Raw genomic sequence first — 26972 nt, 5'->3', positions numbered from 1 at the left:
AGAAACTTGCAATAATCTCAAATAAGTTGTTGGATAAAATCTTAATAAATTAAATTAAGTACTTATTGTAGCCAAAACTTTCATTGTATATATTAAAGATCAACAATACACCTTTACCTAGAGATTTAAAATAGTTACTTTCAGTATTCCAAACTGTGAAGCGAATCCCCCCCCCCCAAAAAAAGAGTGATTTTTCCTATCTTGCTCGCACACCACGATAATCTCCGGTATAGATACGAAATGGCATTTAGTGTATTAACTTTCAAGAATGCGTAAGAGCAATAAAAAATAACTCTATAATAGTTGTATAAATTCTAAATAAACTATCATCGGAATTCTATCAAATGCATATTAACAAGGAAAATACATTTGTATAAACATGTACAAAGATATTCAACAACACTTACATATGACCAGCGGTGCTAAATGCATCTCGATACAGCTAATCCAATAGGCTTTATTTTAAATTGATAACACGAGATCCTTAAACTATTCTCACTGCTAGAGCACACAATATGACTAACGAATAGAATTGTTCAAAGTATTGAGCAAAATATTAAAACCACAAAAATATTCTAATACTGACTCGGTAAAACCCACATCAAATCACCAGGGCGATCAAAACACATCTGCCAGTCTAAAAATGGCGCGAACATTTTTCCAAACCTGCAAAGTTCAAATGCTTATAAACAATTTCGACATACGAGTATATTACTCTCCAGACATGAAATAGCAAGCTATCTATTTTGTCTACAGCATCTGAGTTGTTATTCTAAATATGCTTTTAATTAGCAGAATGTAACAGTGCGATTAATAAGCACTATCAATAAGTGATGTTTATCATGACTTGAAGACTAATCGGAGCAAAGTACAGCACAGCGGCAACCCTAGAAATGGAAAAATTCCGTTTTCGTCGGGATGTTTACGTTTTTGTAAGGAAAAAATACATTTTGAAGCATTACGGAAATATTCTGTTAAAATCAGTCAGAAAACTACCTGAATTTTCAGGGTTTTTTTAACAGTGTACAGTGTATTTGAAAAAAACCATTACTTCAAAAAGTATGATTTCTTTTAAAAAGTATCGTTGAATTTTTCGAAATTTTTCTTCAAATATTTTCTATTTTTATTGAATTAATATTTCTTAAATCGTCGAATAAAAATTAAAACTTAGATATCTGTGCTTAGTTTTTTGAAAAAAAAAAATAAAAATTGACCAAGAAGTTTGAGTTTTAGCAATTTAAAGCAACCACATTTTTTTAGAAGACAATAACTAAATTTAAATATTTTTTTAAATATTTATGTTGTGATTTTGCGAATCAAACTGATGGTGAATCAATGCAAAAAATTTCAAAACTCTAAATTCTTTAATGCCATTTTTTTTTCAAAATGTGTCCCGGACCATTTTAAATCTGTAATACACAATTTCCTTCTTGGGCCTTGATGCAAAAACCAAGAACCAGGTAAGTCCAGACTCACTCATTTTTGGTAAGACCAATAAATAACATTAGTGTATGATCGAAAGGCTTATATCTTTCCCACATTATTTACTACAAATCAGAGGTCTAATTTTACATTTGTGACCCGTTGTTGCACCAATCGGGACAGCCAATTCTCCGCACGCAAAAATGAGTTTTTAAAAAAGGAAAAGTTTGGGCATCAAAGTCCTCAATTGTAGACTTAAAACTATCGAGACTTTAGGACTACAAAGGGACCTCATACCTGAAATACCATAGGGACCCAGGGTTACCAACTGCTCTGCATTTTGCGGATGCGGAGTTGCTGCGCAAAAATGGCGAAACTCCGCGGTTCCGCATAGAAGTTCTTTTGCTTCGCATTTCCCTGCCGAAGTTTGCCAGCTTAAATTTTGCTATTTGATCATAACAAACATGTAAATATGGGAAATTAAAGATGCTTATACTCAAAGATTGAAATTGTGTAGAAAGCTGTTTCATTAATTTCGAAATTATTATTTTCATACTAGTGCTTAAAATAATTATTGAAACTCTAAAAAAAAAAAAAAAAATCAGATAAGTGGTTTTAGCTAATTTTATTGATTTTTATACAAAATTCCGAACTGCTCCGCAAAATTTTAAATTGCTCCTCAAAATCAGCACAGATACTCCTCAAATTGTTTCTCAAAGGTTGGCAACCCTGGGACCCCCGTTAAGTCTAAGTCTGGCCCTGATTACAACTAATGTTGCTCAAAAAAAAAAAAAAAAAAGAAAGGAAGAAAGAAAGAGAGAAAAAATCTTGCCCCCTCCCTCCTTGCCTCCCTTGGAACTCAGGCCTAAATCCGCCTATGTTCAGGAACTCGCCCTTCTAAGTTGAAATTTTGTCTTGTTTCAGATTCAGTTTATCGTAGTCCAGACTTGCTTTCCCGATGTGATTCTGAGATGAAAATACTCGTATAGCGATAAATTACATTAGACTAATGAAATCGATGGCCAACTGACAACATTTAGTTGAATCTGCTGCAACCAGTGAAGATCAGGCCAGGGGCTTGTACAGAAATTTCTGAGGCCCGTCACAAATGACTTTTACGTGCCCCCTCCATTTTGTTTACCACTACGTCCATACAGGGCCGCACCAAGCCTGATCGGCGCCGTCGTGCAAATGTTTTTTGAGCGCCTTCATTCAATGGTTGTTCGGACACACCATTATTATTAACACATTGAGTGAGGTTTCGTAGATAAATACAATGTGGGAAAGAAACACTTAGGCATTTAATTAATTTTTAAAAAACAATGTAAATATTTTGTGCTTTGTTAAAATGTACACTTAAATACATTTATCGAAGCAAATTTATACATATGTATATTACATGCTGAAGATATCTTTACTAATAATAAAGCTAAAAGTCTGGATGTCTGTAACGCGCATAGCGCCTAGACCGTTCGCCGATTTTCATGAAACTTTTCACAGAATTAGTTTGTAGCAGGGGTGAGCAAATCGAAGGGATTTTTCGAAAATTCGATTTTGTTCTTTTTCTATTCTAATTTTAAGAATATTTTACCGAGCAAATTATCATAACGTGGACAAGCAAATTACCACAACGTGGACGAGAAAATTATCATAACGTGGAACATGGGCGAACAAATGAGGTTACGAAGCAGTGACGCAGCCGGAAATTAGTTTAAGGCGAGGGGGACGACACTTCTTTTTTTTTCCATGTGAACTTAGCTTCAATTCTTCATCAGCCGAAACACGCAATTTTATACGATCTTAGGAGATGTAAAGGGGAAAAAAAGTTACGGAAATTTCTTCAATATTTTTCAAAATTAATGTTTTAAAAACGCGATTATAGACTATTCTTGATACCGAAGGGAAAGACTTAAGAAGTTTCTGTTACATTTAGTGTCCCCTCAATGCTTCGAAATTTCAAGTCCTCAAAACGAAGATTGTAGACGTTCATAATGGTATTAAGAAGAAATTATCAGAGGTTCTCCTTCTTAATTTTTCGAAATTGTAATTTTAAAAGCTCAATTTTCGTCGTTCTTTAGTGATATACCAGGGTTTGGGACACCTCTCCACGAAAATTTTTTTGGAATTAAAGACTTAAAAACGCAGTTGTTGACCATTTTCTAGTAACCTTAAGAAGGTCTCGTCAGAAATAGAAGCTCCAAAAACACAATCTGAAACTATCTTCAATGTTGTTAGAGCACGGCGTGTTGGGTGGATCTCTTCAAATTGAGGATGATCTGCAATGATTTTCTTTGGGGTAGGGGTTGTCTTGGCATTTTGAAAATATTTTCATCTCGATACGGAATAAAAAGAGAGAAAAATAAAAAGGGTAATAAAAGAAAGAGAAATGTGGTTGGAGAGTAATTAATTGACAAATAATCAGCATCATGGAAATTTTTAATTAAAAAAATATTTTTAAAAGATCTAAAATTTCTCCCCGACATTTTATAAGCTGAAGTATGAAGATCTTAGCACTAAAAATGAAATGTTTCTACATTTTACTATTTAAGTGACTAAGAATATCATAAAAAATTTCATGTGGAAAATACAAGAAGTTAAAATCTTCATTAATTGACTAATACTACTCTCTAAAAATTTTTTAATTTGCATTGAAATCATTTTCGAGTATCCCCTTCGGTATCTGTGCGAGGCGCATCCATACCCTTTATTGACACTGCGGATTTATAATGCATCTTAAACTGTTAAAATAAAAAATATGAACTATTAGTACATACCAAATGTAGCTCAAGATGGTGATGTTACTCTCTACATTTTTTATTTAAAAAAATTAATCTAATTTGAAGACAAGATTTAAGACATAGTAAACGAATGAAAAATTTACTTCTGGTTTTCCGTATGTCCAAAAATCGGAGAATGGCAAAAATACTAAACTTTGGAATACAGTGTACATTTTTATTTCATATCTCAAAGTTATTTCGAGTTCTGTAATCAAAATGAGGAACAGCAAATTTGTTGCGTCGCGTCGCGCCGCCTCGTATGCTCACCCAGAGCGGAAAAGCATTCACGGCTGCACCTTAGGAAGAAAAATGCTAATTTACTCATTAGTTAGCGTCAAGTGTTTTCAGTGTAAAAGCTTGCGCTTTGGTCTAGCATGTTTTGACACAACAAGGCAATAAGTTTTCCTTTAAGGTAATAGGCAGCAAGACAGATTGCTTGGTTCAATGAGCAGTATAATTTCAACCACCGTTTATATAATGAAAAGTTCAATTTTATTTTTTCGGTTGGAGATTTGTTCCCCTATTTGGAACATTTTTGATCGGTAGAGCTCGGCGCCTTCTTGACTCTGGCGCCGTCGTGCGCCGCACGACCTTGCACATTGGAACGGCGCGGCCCTGCGTCCATACTGCATATTTCACCTCTCATTTAAAAAATCTCCGGCCCCCTTCAGGCTCGGAACCGGACCAACAGATGTTTCTTCTCTCCCCCCCCCCAACCTTGTGCATGCCGCTGCTCATGTATCAACACCCCAAAGCATGGCCCACACATTTATAGCAGGGGTCGCTTTGTCTAGTGGTGCAGGCCAATTGTTATTAATAGACGTACTAATATAAGATTTTGAAAGCTCTTTTTTCATCTCGGGCCCTCTTTCAGGCCACGTCGGACCCTAATTTCTCTGGCCCCCTCCCGTTTCTTCAATGTGGGAGCCATGGACCCCAGAGCTCTAAAAATTAGAGAGAAAGTTGACAAAGAGAGGAAAGCATTCGCACCTGTGGACTTCGGCTATTTACTTTGGCCCCTGGGGGCTAAGGATGGGAGAAAATTTAATATGCTTCCAAACACTTTTTTCCCATAGAGTGAACAAATTTCATTTTTTCTTCTATTATTACGCTTTAAAAAATGTTAGATGTGAATTAAATGTATTAAGTTCAATAAAAAATTGCTTTAAGTGGCCCACTCGGCCGTTGGCCCAGTCGGGGATCTTCGACTAGCCGACCTGTCCAGTCCGCCCCTGGTCACCGCTATAATTAAGACACTTATCGTAGCATGGCCCCAACTTTCCCATCCTTCATCAAGGAAGGCAGCCACCTGGTCTTACAGCTAATTTTTTATACTGATATGGGCCAAAACTTTGTCTTCCGAGCCAGCTTTTCATATTAGAAAAAAGATGAAAATCAGAATGAGCCAAATTCGGACTGTCATGGTCAGGCAGCCTGCACTGTGAACATCTGTACTTCTGTCTTCAAAGTTTCAACGCTATTGCCACAAGTTGTTGTCAGTTTTCTATGAAAGTTTTTCCTTACATATGAATCATTTGCTAATGAATTACTGTTGAATTGCACGATTTTATGTAGAAATTGAATGACAGCGTTCGGCAGGAAATTCTCTGTAGTTCGAGGATGGTTTGCGTGCTCACTACACGCGCGGAACTGACAACTGCAGCTTGATGTGATAGACTGGTGAGACACTGCACAACACATCTGCGCATAGCGCCATTGAATTTCCATTGTAGTTTTTATTTTGAGACCGTTCGTATCTAAGCAAAATAGCCCCAGTACTATGGATGATCAACTTTGTGCAATAATTTGCCTCAAGCTCCACGAAAAAGAGTTTTCAAGCTATATCAAAAACGTGTTTTACGTAATTTTATGTGAAATGATCTTTTAATGTAAGTTTTTTCCCCCTTAAAGGTTTGTCTGGCTTTTTATGGTGTCTACTATGCTACAGTTTGATTTATGAAACTCCGAAAGATCATCCAACCATCACTTCAAAGGAATTGCAGCATATTTCTAGTAACTTGGGACCTGCTGAACAAAAGCAAGTACGATTTCTCTTTTTTCACTGTCTTTTTTTTAACTCTTTAGTTCGGGTACATTCCAAGAATGATATGGAAAAACTGCTTTTCAGCAATTATTAAAGCGATATATTTCTGTTTACTGCAGTTTATAGTATAGCTTCTAGATTTTTCTGAAATTTTGTGAGTGCGAATGTTCCACCCGTTTTTGGATATGAAAGTTTGAAATGGAATTGACGCCTCACGTGACATTGTAATGACGCAAATCGTTGGCCAATCACACGTGTCAATGCCTCACATGTCAATGCATTATGTCTCACAAAGTTAATTATCTCAAAAAAAAAAAAAAAAAAAATCTCAAGAAGTGTAACATGGAAAGCGAGAAGGAGCAAATTTTAGACATTGTCTGTTATGCGAGTTTGATAAAAAGAGCGCGCAAATGTCTATCAAGTTTATGGGAAGATTGCAATAGACATAAGCACACGTCGTCCGTGGTTTCGTAAATTTTGGGAAGGAGATAGAAGATGCCAATTTCAGGCTTGGAGTGGACGACCGTCACACTTTGGAGAAGATATTGATGTATCCTTGAGGAACAACCCGAACTCAAACGTGTAAGAATTCGCCGAGACCTACAACGTAAAGCTAAACATTCAAAGTATGTCTGCTATGGTGAAGCAGCGTGTTTTGCTTCTTGATTACCGTTTCTTATTAATTCTATGTCAATCCACAATGAAGAAGCAAAAGACGCTACTTCATTATAGCAGACATAGGAAGAAAGCGGCATTTAGACCAAGATGGCAGACATGTCTCTACTTCAGCTGCACTCTAGGGCTTTACTTCAACGTACACCGGTCGAAAGACGGCTACTTTAGTGGGGTTTTATAACTGGTGCAAGAAATTAAGAGAATTTTCAGATTTGGTCAACTATCACCAAAATTACCGAACTGGTTTTAATGAAATTTGGTATGTACATACATTGAAACAATACAAAACAAATAAACATCCAAAATTTAAAATACATACGCATGATCATAAATAACTCTTCAGAGTCGGTGGGTATGAAACAGCGGTGGCAAAATTAAACAAAAAAATGGGTTAATATGGGGTTCCCATCATATTTGCACCGGTTCAACATTATAGATTCCCCTAATTGTGCATGCGGGGAGGAGGGCACAGCTCAGCACTATGTTTTTGACTGCCCCTTAACAAGTAGTTTTCACATACGCAGAGCGCCCTCAATCTCTAAAAATCAACGTCTTCTACAATCATTATCAATCCCACGTCTTACAGGGCTCCTTAACAGCATATTCCAAACCCTCTCTTCAGAGGGCTACCTCTATCAAAGCGCTGAATAGACTCATCTCATAGATTTATCTTAATCTTCGCTTTTCACTTGATTTTAGTGCTGGTGTCAATCGCTCTCCTGCCGTACCTTCCCAACCATCAACTGCCCATCACATTTCCCCTGTAGTAACCGTGTCTTTCAGTCCTTTTAATGTTTTCTCGGTATTGTTGGACTTTTCTCACTGATAGTTTTATAGCTTTATTATTATTATTGTATAATTGCATATTGTTTATTGTTCTGCATCATGCAGCATTATTAAGTATCGCTTGTAACTTTATTATACTCGTACGTACAGTCGTTTCACATTATACCATCTGTAACTTTTATTATGCTTCGATATTCATAGTGTCTGTGTCTACTGCTACTAAACTACTTTGTAAGCTGTTCATTTTTAAAATTCCACTCCCTATTCATCATCGTAATATAAACTGAAGTATGTATGTAACGACGACGTCGTCAGCTCTGTACCTAACAATTCCCCAAACTATGTTCCAGTTGCAGTGCAGTGTGAAAGGTTCCTTAGCTAACCCACCTGTGTGATACATCCACTGTGTATGCCTTCCAATTCTTATACATATTCCTTTCTCTTCTCACTAACCACCACAACATAAACAAATGTACGCTTGTAACGGCGATTTCGCTAGCTCGGTACAATTCCAACTATTTATATCATTATCTGTCACGATCGCCCAGTTCCGGGTATTTTACTTTTTACACACGATTGCCACGGCGCTGAAATGACAACTTCACCAGCATTCCACATCCGAAATCACTCCTTATCACATTTGAATGCTGCTTGGTGGTGGATGGCGGTGGCATTTATTGGTCTTATACTGTATTACTTTATAACTTGTATATACTTACGCATTCACAGTTTTAGTGCATTATGTATTACTATACAACACTATACTCACGACGTAATAATCAAATGTACTTTTGTAACGGCGAACTCGCCAGTTATGTACCCATCGACTACTCTACTATCTTCTCAGCATCATGTTTTATAGCATGTTTTTTTCGAATTGTTTTGTGCTTCTATGTCTGTTTGTCAATATGTACTGTAACTGTCTGTGATCTTATTTGTTTGTATGTGTGTGCATTGTTATATGTTGTATTTTGAAATGTATATGTTGACTGTTTAAAATAAAGCTCCGGGGGTCCTAAACTGGTTAAATCACTTAGTGATAGGTAGAGTGGGCCCCCGGAGAGTGAAGTAAAGTTCCCTTTAACAGACATATAGCCCTCGACGTGTGACTCCATACTTGAAAAGAAGCAGATTTATGGTATCCTGGGGCAATTGTTTCGACTCGTTCAACAACGTTGTACTCAGGCTATGGAGGGTCCCTGAAGGAGTGTTACGAGTTTCTTCAACGTTGTACTCCCAAGAGAGTCCCAGACATGCTCTATAGGATTGGAGTCTAGAGATCTGCTTGGCCAATCCATCAAGTGAACATCCTCCCCTTCAGGAAATTCGTCGGCAGGAAGAACTCTGTGGCCTTGCGTTAACATCCATTAAAATTAACTCAGAGCTAACAGCGCTCCTGAAGAGGTGAGCATAGGACTCCAGGACCACATCTCTATACCTCGCAACGTTCACAGAGCGTCTCTCAAAGACACAGAGGGGTGTGCAGCCATCCAACATGATGCCTATAAGACCGTCAAACCTCATCCTTCATAATGGTCGATTTCGCGGATACTGGAGGGTAGGTAGCAAGTTCCTGCTTCTATCCACATGAACGTAGGAAAAGAATAGTCTGTTAAGCTGAACCGGGACCCGCTACCTACCCTCCAATATCCGTGAAATCGACCATTATGGAGGAGGAGGTTTGACGGTCTGGGCAGGCATCATGTTGGATGACTGATGCACACCCCTCCATGTTTTGAGAGAGGATCTCGGACAGTTGCGAGGTATAGGGATGTGTTTCTTGGAGCCCTATGCTCACCTCTTGAGGGGCGCTGTTATCCCTGAGTTAATTTTAATGGAAGTTAACACAAGGCCACATAGCGCTCTTCTGGTCGACGAATTTCTGGAAAGGGAGGATATTCACTGTATGGATTGGCCTAGCAGATTTCTGGATTCAATCCGATAGAGCATGTCTGGGACGCTCTCGGGAGGGCAATAGCAATTCGCAATTCCCATCCGGGGTTCATCCATAGCCTGAGAACAGCGTTGTTGAACGAGTGGAAACAATTGCCCCAGTATAATATAAACTACTTCATTTCAAGTATGGAGTCACACTGCGAGGCCTATATGTCTGTTAGAGGGGACCATACCCCCCTACTAACCCATTTTTTTTTGTTTAATTTTGCAACCGCTGTTTCATACCCTCCGACTCTTAACGAGTGTTGTTATGATCATGTGTGTGTATTTTAAAATTTGGACGGTTATTTGTTTTGTACTGTTTCAATGTACCACATACCGAATTTCATTAAAATTGGTCCAGTAGTTTTGGAGATAATTGACCAAATGTGAAAATTCTCTTAATTTCTTTCACCAGTGTACAAGAAAGTTAGATCGTTGGGTTTCAAATAACGTGACAGCTAATCAACGGAATGGATAAATTGCCACCTTTGTTTCTTTTTGCCCTGGTTAAAAAAAAAAAAAAAACACACGAATCGACACGAGCACTTGACACGAATTGGGACAGGACATAAGAATTCGATTATGAAACGTAATGTGGCAGGAGACTGTGTCGAGTGTCGTCCTTCTGATGGCTTGCATCGACTTCGAAAGCTGAACTTTATCCCAAGAAGGTGTTATTGAGTGTTTTGTGGGATGTGTAGGGAATAATTTACACTGACTTGAGCCACATGTATGCTGCTCATCATTTGCCAAAAGTTACTGGGCTGGAGTTTGGGAGGTTTATTACCCCTACCTCCTGACTTGGCATCAACTATCACCTATTTCGTGCGTTGAACAGCTCCTTTAGTCGGAAAATCTTTGATGATCTTAATGCTGTGAAAACTGCATCAAAGACGTTTTATACTTGAAAATTTTATAGCCGCGGGATTTATCTCCTACCAGAAAGATGTCAAGAGGTCATAGATGGCCATGTGGGTTATGCACAATAATAGGTACTGTAAATTTTACACATATTTGTCCTTTGTGGGTAGTAAAAATGGGTAGATCTTCTCCAGTAAAAATGTTAAGATTATGCTATTATATTTTGTAATTAAAAATCTGATACACACATGTCCGTTATGTTGCGTAGATATTCGATTGCCATAAGTTTCCAGGGCTGAATTTGCATTTTAATTTTAGATTTAACGCAAACTCCAGGACCGTAACTACAAGGTTGCACACAGACCGGGTATCGGTGAACAAACCCCTAGAAAGAAAAGATCGTTTTTGAGTATTTAAAAAATACTTTAGGGTTATACACCCATGAGTCTCCCAACTTGCTACAAATGTTCACGCTTTTGAACTTATGACTCTCTGGTGCCTCAGAAGAATATGAATGGTTAATATAATGCCCCCCTCCACCCTCGTCTTTTCCAAATAAAAATTCTGGCTGGGATATTGTCAAAAACAGCAGGGGAAAATGTTGGGCTCCATTTTTAAAAAGAGGAGGGGGGTGGGTCATATTTAGATTTAGGAGGTTATTTACGTAAGAATCAGCACAAAAATTATGTCAAAAGCATTTGAAATTCTTTGCCGCGAATTTTAATTTTTATGTCTTAGAAGAAATTTAAAAGCTAATTTGCTGTTCATTTCAGAGCAACCGCTGAAATGCAATGAAAATCCCCTTTTTCAGCTTCGTCGCCTCCCCCCACCCCACCCTCCATGAAACTTATTCTACCCCGATTCTGAACCAAGCCCCTAGTTTCCTACTATGCTGACATGACCTCACGTGGGCCCTGGAGTTATATAGCTTCACTAAAAATATCAATTAATGTGAAAAATTATAGAAACGGAAGTAGGTAATCGTTGAGTTTTTTTCGGACTGAGTAGAGGAGCAAAGTTGTCCCAGGTTTGTTGAACGTTCAGAAGTTTTTAACTTCATTTTAGTTTTCAGAGCTTTCGTACCTAACCGTACTTCTCAGTTTGTTTTAAACATTGTCAAATCGGTAAACTGTGGCAAATACAAAGACGATGTCATCTTTTTCTACACAAATGAGTGTCTGTGAGTCCCAATTTCTCGGTTAGACAGTCCGTGTACATGCTTATGCAATCTGCTGCGCAATTTGATACGTGCGTAAAATAATTAAAATTCGTCTGTCAATACCATTACTGGTGCACATTTTTTTTTACCCGAGGGCTGCACCTCGTTCTGAGATGAATCTCGCGAGCCAGAGCGAATATAAATTAAAAATATATTTAAATACGAAGGCAAATCAAAGTCTTTGTGCCTATTCTTTTTTAACCAAAATATTGCTGTGAATACAAAGCAAACATATACATTCCGATCCAGCGGCGTACGCAGACAAATCAGTTCGGGGGGGGGGGGGCTGAGCTCGAAAGTCTTTGAGCTGGGGGGGGGGATACTTATGAACTGTAGCTAAGAAAAGTTCATGTATCGCTTTTCTGATATCAATACGAATGTAAGATTTCAAAAATACATCATAAAAAAAAACTTGTTCTTTATTATAATTTTTATAATTAATTTTGAAAATTTCGGGGGGGGGGGGGGCTGTAGCCCTATCAGCCCACCCCCTGGCTACGCCACTGTTCCGATCCGCAGTGACAGTTTTTTGAACCGTACCAGCCGTATCTGCTTTTTGCTCGGAAGAGCGGAGCAGCTATCAGTCATTTAAGATGACGGTTGTTCTCCAGGCGTCCACAACTTGTGAGCAGCAAAGTGTCATTCGTTTTGTATGGAGCAACGGATAAAAGTCCATAGCAATTCACAGGGGCACCTTGCCGTAGTGCTTTTCACGTTTTCGCTCCACTGGAGAAGCTTCTTGCAGGACAGAGATTAGCATGAGACGAAGAAGCCAAGAACGCGGTCTGACGGTGGTTCCACAGGCACCCGGAAGAGTTTACCACAGGGGATCTCTAATTTAGTGCTGCGATGGGGAAAATGTCTGAACCAGTGTGGTGACCATGTGGAGAAATAATCTAAGATATGTAGTACACTACGTATATTTGTAAATACCTGTATGTACCTGTTTTTGGCGATTACAAAATAGGCGCAAAGACTTTCTGATTTGCCCTCGTATTTTCTATAGATAACATATGGAAAAACGTAGAACAGAAAAGAAAATTGAAAACTAAAAACTTTTTATCATTACTAAATGCTTATTTTTATGGATATGAAATTTCGATCTGTGTTTAGGAACCTAATTTCCAACTACAGTCAATTGGCGATAACTCGAAGTCCGATAACTCAAATATTACTATAACACGAAGTTTTATTAAATCTTGATCCCTTTATCTTTAATTCCATGCTAATTATTCTCAATGTTTCGAAGTTAACTTCCTTGAACTCGAAGTTTTTTTAAAGATAACTCGAAATTTATTTCGAAAGAATGAAAAAAAAAAGAAAAGAAAAGAAAAGAAAGCAAGAAACAAGTAAACTATTAGAGAAAAATTAATTCACCTCTAAAGCAAAAAGAGCACCTGTTCAGCCAATATGCGATCAAGTAGCTACACTTGTGGAAATGAGTTATCTTGTTTTCTTTTGTTGTACTGTACTGTTTACTAGTCTTGACTGTTTTACTTTGACATGTTGCTGGACTACAAATTTGCTTTTAAACTGTCAAGTTGCGAAGTCAACTGACCTAAGTTAATATGCTTTCCTCTTCATTCTTTAGTTCGATCATTTGCTGATAAGTTCCTGAGAGACAGAGTGAGTTTTCTTTAATATTAAAGATGTCTAAAAAAGCAAGTACTCTGTCATTGATATCAAAAGAAAAAGAGAAACTTCTAAAGCGGTAGAATCAATGAATTTGAAACGAATGAAGATGTGCACCTTTCCTGAAGTAGAACCGGCTCTATTTAAGTGTGGTTTCAGCAGAATCGAAATCAAAATTATGCTTTTGATTTTTTTTTCTCTCAATATTTTTAACTAAACTGTGCGTATTATTGTGCTTAAACACTTTTAAGTTCTGTAATTTTGTCTGTTATTTGTACATATTAATTAAAACATTCGATGGTTTTTAATACTAAAATGTCAAAACCGATACTAGTGGTAAGTCAAACTTTCGATAAGTCGAAGTTCTTCGTAGGTCCCTTTAGATTCGAGTTATCGCGAATTGACTGTATTTGGCTTCAAATTTGCAACAATAACTCATAATAGCTAATAAAGACTATCGATTGTTTGGAAGCTTCACGAATATATTTTGAGATTCTTTACATTGAACATAGCGACGAGTTCCATGGGTCGGCTTCGATGGCCACATTTGGTTGCCGGCTCCTGGTTAAGGATAATAAGTTAACGTCGTTTTCTTCCTTCTTTTCCAGATAACATCTATTCCTTGGAGATCTATTGCTACTTCTGTACCATTTTGGTCACTGGCAATTGGTTATTTTGGGCAATTCTGGATATTAGGCTTCTATTCAACTACTCAAGCCCTCTACATGGGGACTATCTTAAACTTAGATAGCATAACGGTTCGTATGTTTTTTCATCCATCTTTGAAAATGTGTTTCATATACATTTTTTCTCAACTAAAAAATACATAAATTTACTTTGTTGAATAATATCGTGTGCAAAGTTCAAATCTCCAGAGCAGGTTCAAAGTAGTATATTTTTTTCAACCGAAAGTATTATCTTCTGTAATATTTGTGCGTCCAGGGTCACAGAAATTTTTGCCTTATTTAAACTCTAGTAACACAATTTAAGTTCTATATACAAAAACACAAGATTTTTTTTTTTTTCATTTTTTTTAAATAAAAATTAGAAGCGATCTGAATGTTTTTTAAATATTATTTTAAAAGTGATTCTCAGCTAATCTCTCTAAAACTCTTTGGGATCTTTAAAATTTGAATATCAGTTGACAATGTCTTTTGCTTGCAAATTAGGATCATGTATATAGAGAGATAAATAGCGCTGTTTGATTGAGTTCTTTTTCTTCTTGTTTATTTATGGGCTAATTTTATTAGAACAGTTTAAAACTTTCTACGGACGACATCATCCATTATAGATTTGATTTTTTTTAACTATTAAACCCCTCCTATTCTACTTTAAACAGCGAGTTATCGAGTCCCGAGAACTCTGTACTCTATCGCCCTGGCAAATCAAGAAAACTCGGCCACATTCTGGTCTGAGGAAAAAACCAAGCGCACCTGTTGGGCATGGTTGTGAGCATTCCCGATAATTCGCCATTTTCACTAATTCGCCCACTTTTCGGTTCACCGGCAGATTCTACTGTATTAAAAGCTCCTAGGAGGGATCGGACTGTTGCAGACCGGTTCATCTCTCATCAGAAAAGTTTCGTGTTTTGTACCTACTTTAAAAAAGTTTTAACCAATCATGAATCATGTCCAATCAGAGCATACAGAAAGATAATTACTTCCCAAATGAAAAGATGACAGGTGCGATTGCATCAGATAGTTATAGCAGTGCTTACGAACATTTATAGAAAAATGATAGGAAGTTATACCATACGTGTAATATAGTTCCGTAGCAACTACCTTGTTCTTACCTCCCACCTGGTAGGATGAAGTCACATCAGGCCTAAAAAACCATAAACATTTAAAAAGTTAAAAACCTCAAGTGGCGAGGTGTACTGCCGTGAGCAGGTAAAGAACAGAAACTGCAAATTTTTCATTTTTTGCCATCTGCTGTACGTTAGCTTTATTGTACTAGCTTGCTTTTTTATTTTCAGCTGAAAAAAAGGTCTGATTCCAGCATTTCCCTATTGTTAGTATGGAATGCGACACACATTTCTTCAAATATTTTAAAAACTCATTTCTGCAGATACTGCCGTTTATATGCCCATGGCAGTGTAGATATGTTCCCTGCTGGCACAGTCGGACTCAGTCTAGGATGTGCTCTGGAGAGGTTTGATGTTTATGGCATTTGGGACAACTAGCGAAGGTCTTGGTGCCCTTAGAAAACTTAAGCAGGAGTGCCCTTCCAGGGGGGGGGGGCATGGCGCAGACTGCGCCATTGAAATTTTTAGGGAGGGGGGTTGTTTTAAGGCATATTTTCCTCTTTTTTTTGGGGCTTCCGATTTGGAGGGGTCTATATTATAAGGGGGAGGGGTGCGCCCTTGTTCTTAGGGGGCATCCCTGACTTAAGGCACTTAATGTGGCCACTAGCCAGTAGTGAAAGGCACGACAGACTAGCGGCAACATGCAGTAACCACTGGCCGCAATTGAACACGTGAATCTTGAATCAAATGGGCAAAATCGTAGCCTACCCAGGATGCAACTTGCAGTCACTGATCTCCAGTAGATGCAACGCTGTTTGCATCCTCGGCAAAAGTTTTTTGAGCGCATTTTTTATCTTGTATATCTAGTTAATACTACATCTATGCAGATAACTATTGCAGAACATTATTGGCAAACAAACTAGATTTTTGTAGCTATACTTTAACAAATAGAATAGTTTAATTCGTCTGTTGATTCAACTTAAAAGAGCCAACTATACAAATGCAGCATCCATAGTGAAACCTATTCGCTATGGAGGAAATTGGTTGAAAATAAAGTCATGCTATACACGGATGCGTCCAGATCGGAAGAACGCGTGGCAGTATGGTTTCTGATTGCGGAATGTAAGGGCACTGCGGACTGTTTAGACTTGGTCAAATTAGTGTTTTTTTTTTTTTTTAAGTGGGTGTGAGTTATGCTATTTTCCGATAAAATTTGCATTAAATATACACCCTTTGACCCCCCACACCACTACGTTGAGCTAAATTGTTGCTTCTCCTCTATTTGTTTTATAATTACTCATTTCCATATAAGATGGAGGGGGAGGGGATAACTTGGTACTTTCACTCGATGGTCACTCCAAAGAGAGAGAGGGGGTGCTCATTTAATCAGAATCACTTGTTTTTTATTCTACGGCAGAGAGCTGTTGTTGTGGCTTGGAAACTGAAACTTCATTTCTTGATCTTTCATAGAATGGTGAGCTATCCTGTTTGCCACCTTTAACTAGAGGAATCTTTGCTTGCATTTGTGGGTATCCTGCTGACTGGGCCCTCAAGCGAGGTTACATTTCAGTGAATTTCATCAGGAAAGGAGCCACTCTCATCAGTAAGTAGTCGGCAGTCCTTGAATTTTAATTAAGAATCGTATTACTTACTCTAATTAAAATCGTAGTTTTAATCGACATATTAGAAATAGAATCTAAATGGAAAGCAAATAAATTTTTCAGTTAAGTATTATTTTGGGAGATATTTTTTTCAAATGTAGAGTATATTTATCGCGGTATTTTAAGTACAAAAGTACGCCTCAGTAAGAAAAAAAATCGTATGAGTTTAAATAAAACATTTGGATTGAAAACAACAGGATGTGTGTTAGTTCATCAAAAAATTCCTTGTAAGTTTCAAAAAGAAAATCGGATCTGACAGTGTTTAATTTGGACAAGAAAAAGCGTGTTTTTTAAAATCATTAAAAGGGGTAAAATTTTCAGCAAAATCAAAAATGATATATAACTAACTTGCCTATGTAAAAAGTGCCAAAGTTACCGATGAATTGGCATTATACTAATTATCTCAAAATAAGTAAATAAAAATAAATAACTAAAAATAAAAATCACAAAACATATCATTGACATAAGACAAAAATATAGACAAAATTATTTATGTTATTTGAGCTTTATTTCACCATTGTAATTACTTTCTTCTATGTCTAATAGTAGAAAATTGCCCGTCAAGGTATGACGGGTGAAAATTACTTCTACATTTGAACGAAGCAGTTGCCTGTTGGGTGATATTTTGATAGTTGAAATTTTAACCCTAACTCTGGTGGATTCACCCTAAACTCCAGTAGATAGCGTTCATTGTTGACCACTTTTTTATTTCTTCACTCTCCTAAAACTAGTCTTACTAGTTAACAGTTAAGTTACCTGATTCAGTTTATCCTCGTCAAAATAAAGCATTTCCTGCATGTCAAAAACATTAGTAAAAAATATTGTCGAATATTTTCGAATTATCGTGCTGTGGTGCGAATTTCATTGGCAGTAACGTCAACGTTTCTCGATCAGTGAATTCGCCATCATATATATGAGGATAAGTATTGGATTCGTGAAAATTTTCGAATTCCCCACGGATTTGCGGGTTTTGAGGGTTGATGAGTACATTTTGACATTAAGCTCTCTATCTAGTACTAGAGATCCGTCTCGACCTCTTTCAGATTGAAAAATTATCTGTCTTGAAATAAATATAATGCAGGTAGTTTCTTTCAAAACATCGTGGTACGCAACATTTTTTTTTGTTTCGTTTTTATGAATTCTTAAAACAAATTGATTCACCTCATTTCCTGGTCAAGAGAGAGCAACATGTACAAGTAAAAGCAATTGCCCATAAGTAAGGCAATGATCTCGCATGTTACGTTGTACTGCATAAAGTTGTACGTTTAACCTTCAGACTTGTTGATGGTGATGGCAAAAGAAATTTACATTGGAAATTGTAATCACTTAAATCGGAAAGAGAAACCTCTAGGGATCATGGGAAGGCGAGAATAATGCGCGATTACTATTTAATTTTAAACGCTTAGCTACGGTGGGTTTGAATGATTTTAAAGAGTACTCATAATAGATGTTTTTTACTTTGAAAGAAAGACTATTAACGGGCAGTTGACGACATTATAGCAGGATATTTTTGAAGATTGAAGAGTCTTACATTGAAGCATATTTGTCCAATTACCGAGCATATGTTCCATGAAATTCAAAAGTGACCTGCTATACAGTTCTGTTTTTTTTTTTTTTCTTTTCGCAGATTCCATATTCTCTTGCACGGGTTTTATAGCTATCTTGCTAGCTGGGTGCGATCCTCTCCTAAACACAATTTTTTTCACGGTGGGTGGACTGTTGGGAGACTTTATCACGTTTGGAGTTTGCATGGCAGGAGTAGATATAGCTCCAAACCTCTCAGGTAATGGTCAAAGTATACTTTGATAAGTTCTTTAATTTTCATTTTTGCAAATATACAAATTTGCTCAATACCTGTATGTACTGACAACAGATCAATTCGGTATCTTATGCTTTCTGAAATTCTGAATGTTTTCCAGGCACTATTTCTGGTATTTTAAGTTTCATCGGAGTCATTCCATTTTTCGTCATTCCAGCTCTTGTGGGATGGTCAACGAAGCATGAGGTAATATTTTTGTTTCAAATGCCCTTTTGCCAATCTGTTTTACATCCATTAGTTTATTGTAAATTGCAAGGTATATCGACAAAGGGGCGCAGAAATTTCATAGTCCTCCTTCTGTGAAACCCTATCCCTCGATCCCTCATTTCTTAAAAATGATTTTATAAAAAAAAAAAGAATGCAAAATTATAGGTACAACAAATCCAGAGGCAGAATTTTCAGAGACGAGAAACTTGTAACCGCCTTCCCCCAAACAGTCTCATTAAACTGAAATCTGGCTGTCAGGAGTTGGCCCTTGACCACGCCTTATTTCAGATGCGGCAATTTTTATGAAGGGCAGATACGCTTTCTTTTTTTAATTATGTTTTAGGGTCATCAAGGAGCGTGTTTAGCCATGATGGCATTTGCTACGTCATTTGGATTGTTTTTCATAGGTCCCAAAGTATATCATCCAGTGGTATAGCTGAGTCATTCTTAGTCGCTTTTCAAGTCAAAAAAAAAAAAAAGTTGCCGGGCTCATCAAATACCGGCATTTGCGTTGTTTGCATCGCGCAAAAAAGCCTTTGAAGAGAGTATAAAAATCAATGAGAGGACATTTCGAAAGCTACAGATGAAAACGACTGATATCTACTCAAAGAAGAAAAAAGTTCACAGTTCTGTTCTTGTCAGTTCATCCTGGAGACTGAACTTCACGCCCTGACTTTCACACGGGCATTACTTGCTAGAGATTTCAAACCCTACGGACAAGCTCTTTTGAATTTCAAGTGGATGTTCTTCTCCATTGATCCCGATGGGTTTGTTACGATTCGGCGCGACCGTTTCGGCGCTGACCGTTTCGGCAGGACCGGATTAAGGATTTCGGGACCCATAGGCATTATAAGTGTTGGGGCCCCCTCACACGTGTATTTTATACATAATCTCATATATTATTTCTCTAGCCTGTATTTTTGTCACCACGCAAATCTTCATCAAACTTCATATAGCTTACCCCTCATTTTAAAACTTATAGTTTTAGGTTCCGATTACAATTTTAGATATTACCAATAATGTTTATAAACAATTAATACAGTAACTAAAAGGGGGCTCCATTTTTTTACTTTTTCCTTTCTTTCCTTTTTTTTGTTTTTTTGTTTGTCGAAATGAACTTTTTTCTTACATATTTTCAACTTTAAGATTTCTCCGGGGCCCCTCAGAACCTCGGGGCCTTTAGGCAACTGCCTACATTGCCTATTTAGTAATCCGGCCCTGCGTTTCGGCTCCAGATTTTTGCATTCCGAACTATGTGAATTTCAGACATTTTAGTTCAAAGGAAAAAAAAAGATTTCTGGAAGAATTACGCGAATTTGGCGCTCTAGAAGCTAGTTAAAATTTATTTTAAAAATAACACTGGGGGGAAAGAGGGGGGCATATGTGATCCACGTATGTTTTTCTGCAATAACATGAAGGAAAATATCTTGGAAAAGTTAGTAAATGATGCCAGTACCAGTCCTACCTCTTTGTCAAATTTTTTTATCAATACTGATCCGTTTTGTGTTTCTGTGGTGATTACTTCTTTGTTGTAGCAGCTAGAAAGTAATTTCATCAGTCTTCTTCACGTGAAAACACTTTTCAAAATAACCAAAAAGCTTGACTTAACTATTGCGAACCCATTTATGGACATCATAGTAAATTTAGGGCAATGTTTGATTTTTTTATTGACTGAAAAATCATTTATTTTTGAAAGTTAGTTCTAATCACTATTATTTTTTCTGTAATCGATTTATAAATTCATTACAAATTACTTTTTTTCAAAGAAGTTTTATTATTATTATCATTATTATTTATTATTGCTTTTTTTTGTTGCCAAATAGTTAGTCGACAATTTAGTGTTATAGAACAGTTACAGGAAATAAAAAGACGCAAAATATTTTATTTTAATTAGAAAAAATAAGTTTAAAATATTTTTTATTCATTATATTAGTTTTTATGAAACTTAAAAGCAATATATAATAATCTTTACATAATAAGTATTATTTGTATCTTGTAGTCATATAAGATTTTTCTTGTCTATCCTGCGTTTAAAGCACGCTACACAACTTAAAACTGTATAGAGAGCAGGGTTACGGGTGATTTTCTCAACACGTTAACTTTTGCCAATGACAAATATAAAAAATTCATCTTATTAGTAGTTGACAGTTTTTAATTTTTATATAAAGAAAAGATATTTAGGTAAATGCACAAATTAATGATCAGCAACGAAAAAAAAAATCAATTTAAATTTAATGAGTTTTATATTTAAATTTCATAGAAAAGTCTCAATGCTGTCTCCTAATTTATCTACTTCTAAAAATTATGAAGATGTTTTTTAAACTTATATTTTATCAACTAATAATAAAAAAAAACAAAATATATCTTTAAAACTATTACTTCATAAAACTTTTTACAAAACTTAAAAAACAAAAGATAGCTTGAATTTTGAAGCAATATTTGGCATAGTTGTGTGCAGACAATGTCGGTTTTTGAACAGGTCGTTTTGAAATGGGTCGCGCCGAAACGACCGCGCCAAAACAGCGGCGCAAAAACAGCCGCGCCGAATAGTCCCATTCCGCCAAGGGGTCGCTAAGTGTCGTAACTCTCGATGCCGATGTGGAAAAGCTGATCTCCCTTGCACTTCGTGCAAATGTTCTTGTGAAAATGATGAGACCCGCTGAGATATGTCCCAGTAATGTTTAAACTCTGCTTTTGTAATAAAAACACCTAATTGATCACAATTTAAAATGTTTACTAAAATTCGGTTATTTTTGAAAAAGTTTAGTAGAAGATCATTAGTGATACATTTTGAGACACATTTTCAGGAACCAAATTTTTTAATGACTTTCTATCGCTGCTTTTAACCAAACCCAGTGGTATGACAGTCCATGGGTGCAAAGGCCTACTTTGCTCAACTCAGTCTTCCTGACCAAGGGCTCTGTGGTGCTAGGCAGATGTTCTGATTAGGTGGTCAGCCGTACGCAAAACTCCCAGGGTTTAGTTCCCAAGCATGCTTAGTACTCGCTGCTTTTACCAAAATTTATTATAAGGATACATGGAAAGGTGGAATTACACACACTATTGTCCGAAATACATCTCTTTGTAACAAATTACGTAAGTCCTTACCGCTGGTAAGTTAACTTTGGTACGCTATAAAAAAAAACAATCGAAATGACTTAGCGAATGCCTCCGTGGCTGAAAATGATCCTTAATGACCCTAAAACATAATTAAAACAAGAAATTGCTTTTACCTCAAAATGCACTATCTTTTCGTTATGCCTCCGGACTAATACAAAGCTTGTCATTTTTACTTTTAACTCAATTCAGTCTAAATAAACACATTATGGAAATATACCAGCAGTTTTTTTTTTCAATTCAACGATTTCATTTGATTTTTAATAAATAAGATTTTAAAAATCTTATTTATTAAACATGAAAACTACGTACGTCATTTTTTTTCTTCTAAAAATTAACATCAAATATGCAAGCGATAAATTTAAGAATTAATTGTATTCACTCAAGATATTTACTGCAATCTCAATTGAAATAAATCTTTTTTTTTTTTTTTCAAAGTTGTGACTATGTATGTATCGTTCTAGGTCGTCGTTTCTCTTGGTGAACGACAGAAAACTGAGCATCGAACCGAGTATCGATAGATTCGTAATTTTTCAGACATCATGTTTAGGCAGTTCTCGGTTTTCTACAACTATAATTAGCAGAGACATTAATTGAAACGTAAATTCTAAAGCACGTTTCTACCGCCAGAAGGAAAGCAGTATTGCTCTTTGCCACATTCTACCATCGGTACTTCTTTTTTGAAGGTTATGTTTTTCTCTCGCGTCTGCAAAACAAGGGCCTCTTTTTGTACTGCTTATATGTTCTCTCTTTGTTTAATGCGCAAGTAATTGAATGTTTCAAAACCACACTAGAAAACTGTTTCTAGTTTCTAGTGTGGTATTGACTGATTCTAGTTTATAGTAAAGTGGAGAAGCGTGGCGAATAGGGAATGGATAAGTTCTAGAGGGGCAGCAAATTATTAATGTACTGCTGACTAATTAATGTACCGCCGCATTTGGCAAGATGGGATGAAGTCTCTAAAGTACACTGCCGATTGCGGTGTATACCAATTTTCAGCAGTATGCGGCGAGGCTGAAGTGCCTGTAGGCGGCTAATCTAATAAAATAAATGTTGCAGCCGTTAAAATTCGAATTGTTTGCTACAATGTTGTCTCTTTTTCGGCCTCATATGGTGAAGGATTATTTTCCTTTATACAAAATTTGTTTAAAAAATCATTCAGATTGCCTAAGTGTCGTTAACTCGTAAATTGGGGTGCTTGTTAATGACATCTGGGAGCTCCTAAAGCCGGCTCTACTAAAAACTATTTGTTATATTTTTACCGAGAAGTTAACAAACCAGTACGAAAGGAAAATTGTCTTTCTGGAAAAAAAAGTTATTATAGGACAGTTTTTTAAAAATTGAAATTTTATGCTTGAGTAACAAAGATTAAATCATTTAAACCAACCAGCACTTATCACATTATGTTCCGAGCATAACAGCATCAAAGCTGTTTGCATTGAAATAAGGACATCGATTTGCATGGAAAAGAAGGACATTTTCTGTAACTTATAGTTTTTGAGGTGGCACTTCAGTTAATTTCATCGGGAAGAACAAAAAATAAATATAGTCATTTCACTTGACTATACTCAAAAATGGCAGCAAACGGAAAATCTAAGGCTCACCGCGAAAACTTTTTTAGGGCCCACTCCACATTTTGACAAATGTCTTCTAAATTTTTTTTAAGCTCTGGGCTTGTGAAAAAATGCACTCCCCGTTTTGAACAGCTTTAAACTTAGACACCATGTTTATGTAACTTCTCAACCCTGTTGTATAACATGTATCAACTGTACAACAATTCATCCACCAAGGACCTAAAAAACCAGTGACTTTCATAAATTTGGGTAAGGAATGTATTTGTGAATTATAATTTCAAGTTTTATCCATTTCTTGAAATAATTATAATTACTATTTTTCAGCGTTCCATGGCACAATGGAGATTTGTGTATTATTCCACCATCGCTGTCATTACCATCACAACAGTAATTTACCTTTTGCTTGGAACCTCAAAGCCTCAGATTTGGGGGACAAATAATACAAATGAAGAATTAACGGAGAAAAATGTTGACCACAGAAAAGACAATACATGATTATTCTCTTGTATTTAGAAATTGTTAATTTTATTTTTGTATTAAATATTTTAAAACTAAAAAAAAAAAAAGATTTGCATTTATTCCAGTGTTTTATCTTGTGTTTATTCGGAAATCCGGTATGTTTTGCTATACCTTTGTCATTTACCTCCGACACTGTTTTTCATGTGCTACAAAATTTTGTTGATTATGTCGATAATTAGCATCATATTCAAATTAAAATATCTCGAACTAAAATTATTTTCTCTGATAAATTCTTTTAGTTGCCCTTTTTATACTTTAGATGATTCCATTTTGAAGAATACGATCTCTTTGCATCCGATTAGACATTTAGTCCAGGATCTGAAGGGGGTTGAGCATACATGGAAAGGCTGACGCAATATTATTTCTGATTATTGTTACAGGCACGATGGTGATTATGAAACCACATGTCGTCGCCCCCAGGGTGGTCGACAACCCCGGGGGAGGGGGGAAAGTAGTGGGGGGAGCCGTTTGTTAAAACACTCATAACTCGCGAACTATTTGAGATAAAACACTGAAGAAAGTGGCAATCGATGCAACAAAACAAGGGCTTCATAAAAGTTAAATATGATTATGGACCTATCTTTGTTGGTTTCTGAGTAAAATTCAATTTTTCGCAAACAAGAAAATTTTTTGAATAAAATGTGCAAAACAAACTTTTTTTGACCAAAATAAATTCCAAATCAAAATTGTTTGATTTTTTTTCAAATAAAGTCCTAAATATCATTATTCAGTTTGTTAAAACTATTTAAGTACTGTTAACGCGTTGAAAAACAAAATGACAGTAGCAAGCTGGAACACTATTCGTAGTATAGTTCAGGATCTGAAGGGGGTTTGAGCATGCATGGAAGACCTGACGCAAAATTATTTTTGATTATTGTTACAGGCACTATAGTGATTGTGAAAACACATGTCCCCCCCCCCCCTTGGCGGTCGACATCCCCGGGTGATGGGGGAAAGCAGTAGGGGGACGCCGTTTACTAAAACACTCATAACTCGCGAACCGTAGGAGGTAAAACACTAAAAATGTGGCAAAAGATGCAACAGAACAAGGGCTTGAAACACCTAAATATGTTTATTGTTCTATCTTTGTTGGTTTATAAGTAGAATTCCTTTTTTAGCAACCATGCAAAAATTTTGAATAAAATAATACGAAAAGCTTTTTTTCCAAAGATAAGTTCTTTTTTAAAGTTATTTAACCGTTTAGGGAATCAATTAAATCTGAAACTTCATCATTCAGTTTGTTTAAAACGAGAGCGTTAAAAAGCGAAACAGAAAATGCAAGCACTGCCTAAGTTAGCGCATTGAATAAAACGGCAGTATGCTAAAAGGAGAAAAAAATAGCCTTATTATCCTTCTGACGAACTATTCATTCTTCAGTTTACAAACTTATTCTAATTGCAAAGTATTAAATTATGGCTTCAATTTTGTTATACACTGCTTTAAATTTGAGAGGAACTAGGGAACCAGGCCCACAGTAGTTTCAATTCAAATATAATTTTTATTTATTTCTATTAATTTATATTTTCAATTTGCACAAAAGAATATTGCGGGTATTGTTTTGCGGATATTGTTTTTTATAATTTACCCAACAAAGAACAATGATACAAGAAATAATATGTTCTAAATAAATATAAAAAATGAGAAGCATCTTTGAGCTTTTATGAAAACGAATATAAATATAAAATTATACACTAGAGTTCTAAAAAAACTAATTAAATAAAATTAGTAAAATAATGCGTATTAAAAAATAATTGCAGAATATCAATATGCATACATAAAGCATTAATATACCAGAAATTCTGAAAGCTGGATCGTACTCTTTTTTGTTGACTTGTAACTGTTCAGTTGAATCGTTCTCTTCCGAGTATTTTGTAGTTTATGGTTTTTTGCTTTAGCCTTAATAGCACAGTATTTACAGCAAGATGAATTATTAATAAAACATTTACAAGATTATTTACAGTTTTTGCCTGCGCAGAGTGAAATTAAACTCTCTGGTAACACTGGCTGCATCATAAGGTGTGGCTTTATTGTTTTATTTTCATTCAAGTAAAACCCAAACTTGGTTGCATTTAAAGGCACTACTAAGGTACAGGGGAATTGATTCAATAGTACTGTTGAGCAATACTTCTTAGTACATGTTGGAAAGAATTTCAGGAGCATGGTAGAGAGCTGATATTATATTTATTTCTGATGGAAGTGACAAGAAATTATTGTGTAATGGTTGCATTCGCAAGAAATACCTATTTTCTTGACATTTTTTGTATAATACAGCTTCTAACAGTTGAAATTCTGAAGCACTCAGATATTGTTTTATTGATAACTCTAGTGTACAAAAAACAGTTTCCGACTTTTTTGGTAAAGAGAAAGCATACTTTTTTGTTCCTATTTTACTTGTTGAATCGCAGTCGGAAAATGCATCAAAAGCTTGTAAAATTTTAGATGTTTTTTCCGTAAGTGCTCCTGAAGATAGATGCCATCCTAAAGCTCTTTTCCTTTCCACAACACCAGCACATGAAATGGCAACCTCTGTCCATTAACAAAGATTGCCAATAAGAATTCATTAGTTTCTGATCTATAAACTATTAGTTACTTTTCCACTATTTTGCACTGAATCATATGCAGGAAGATTCTGTTGCGTGCTTCGTCCTGGTTGAACTCGGGCATTTCGGAGAAATTTATTACTTGACTCTCAGATTTTAAATAATATTCATTTTCGTTTTCAGAGTTACCAGACACCAGAAGCTGATTGGATGCAGGAACGGATATGTTACATATTACATACTCTGAAATGTACTTTTAAAAGTTCTTTTTATTTCCAGGAATGGCTATGACACGAAACCACTGGTTTGGTACCTAGTGATTTTTACTCTGAAATGTACTTTTAAAAGTTCTTTTTATTTCCAGGAATGGCTATGACACGAAACCACTGGTTTGGTACCTAGTGATTTTTTTTATAAGCGAAGGAGACTTTCCTGAA

General features: G+C 36.1%; 1 protein-coding gene across 1 annotated transcript in view; it reads left to right on the top strand.

Moving 5' to 3' along the window:
* Window positions 1–24026, top strand: part of LOC129224053 (sialin-like) — an 89333-nt gene extending 65307 nt beyond the window's left edge. The window contains exons 6-11 of the mRNA XM_054858453.1: window positions 6111–6241; window positions 13963–14112; window positions 16569–16701; window positions 18387–18542; window positions 18679–18764; window positions 23801–24026. Of these exons, the coding sequence (XP_054714428.1) occupies window positions 6111–6241; window positions 13963–14112; window positions 16569–16701; window positions 18387–18542; window positions 18679–18764; window positions 23801–23971 (827 nt within the window). The 3' untranslated portion in view covers window positions 23972–24026. The remainder of the gene's footprint in view (window positions 1–6110; window positions 6242–13962; window positions 14113–16568; window positions 16702–18386; window positions 18543–18678; window positions 18765–23800) is intronic.
* Window positions 24027–26972: the final 2946 nt, after the last annotated feature.

This window comes from Uloborus diversus, chromosome 6 (assembly GCF_026930045.1).
Source record: "Uloborus diversus isolate 005 chromosome 6, Udiv.v.3.1, whole genome shotgun sequence".
NCBI lineage: Eukaryota > Metazoa > Arthropoda > Arachnida > Araneae > Uloboridae > Uloborus > Uloborus diversus.
Note: the sequence above shows the minus strand (reverse complement) of the source record. Positions and strands in the feature narration are given on the sequence as shown.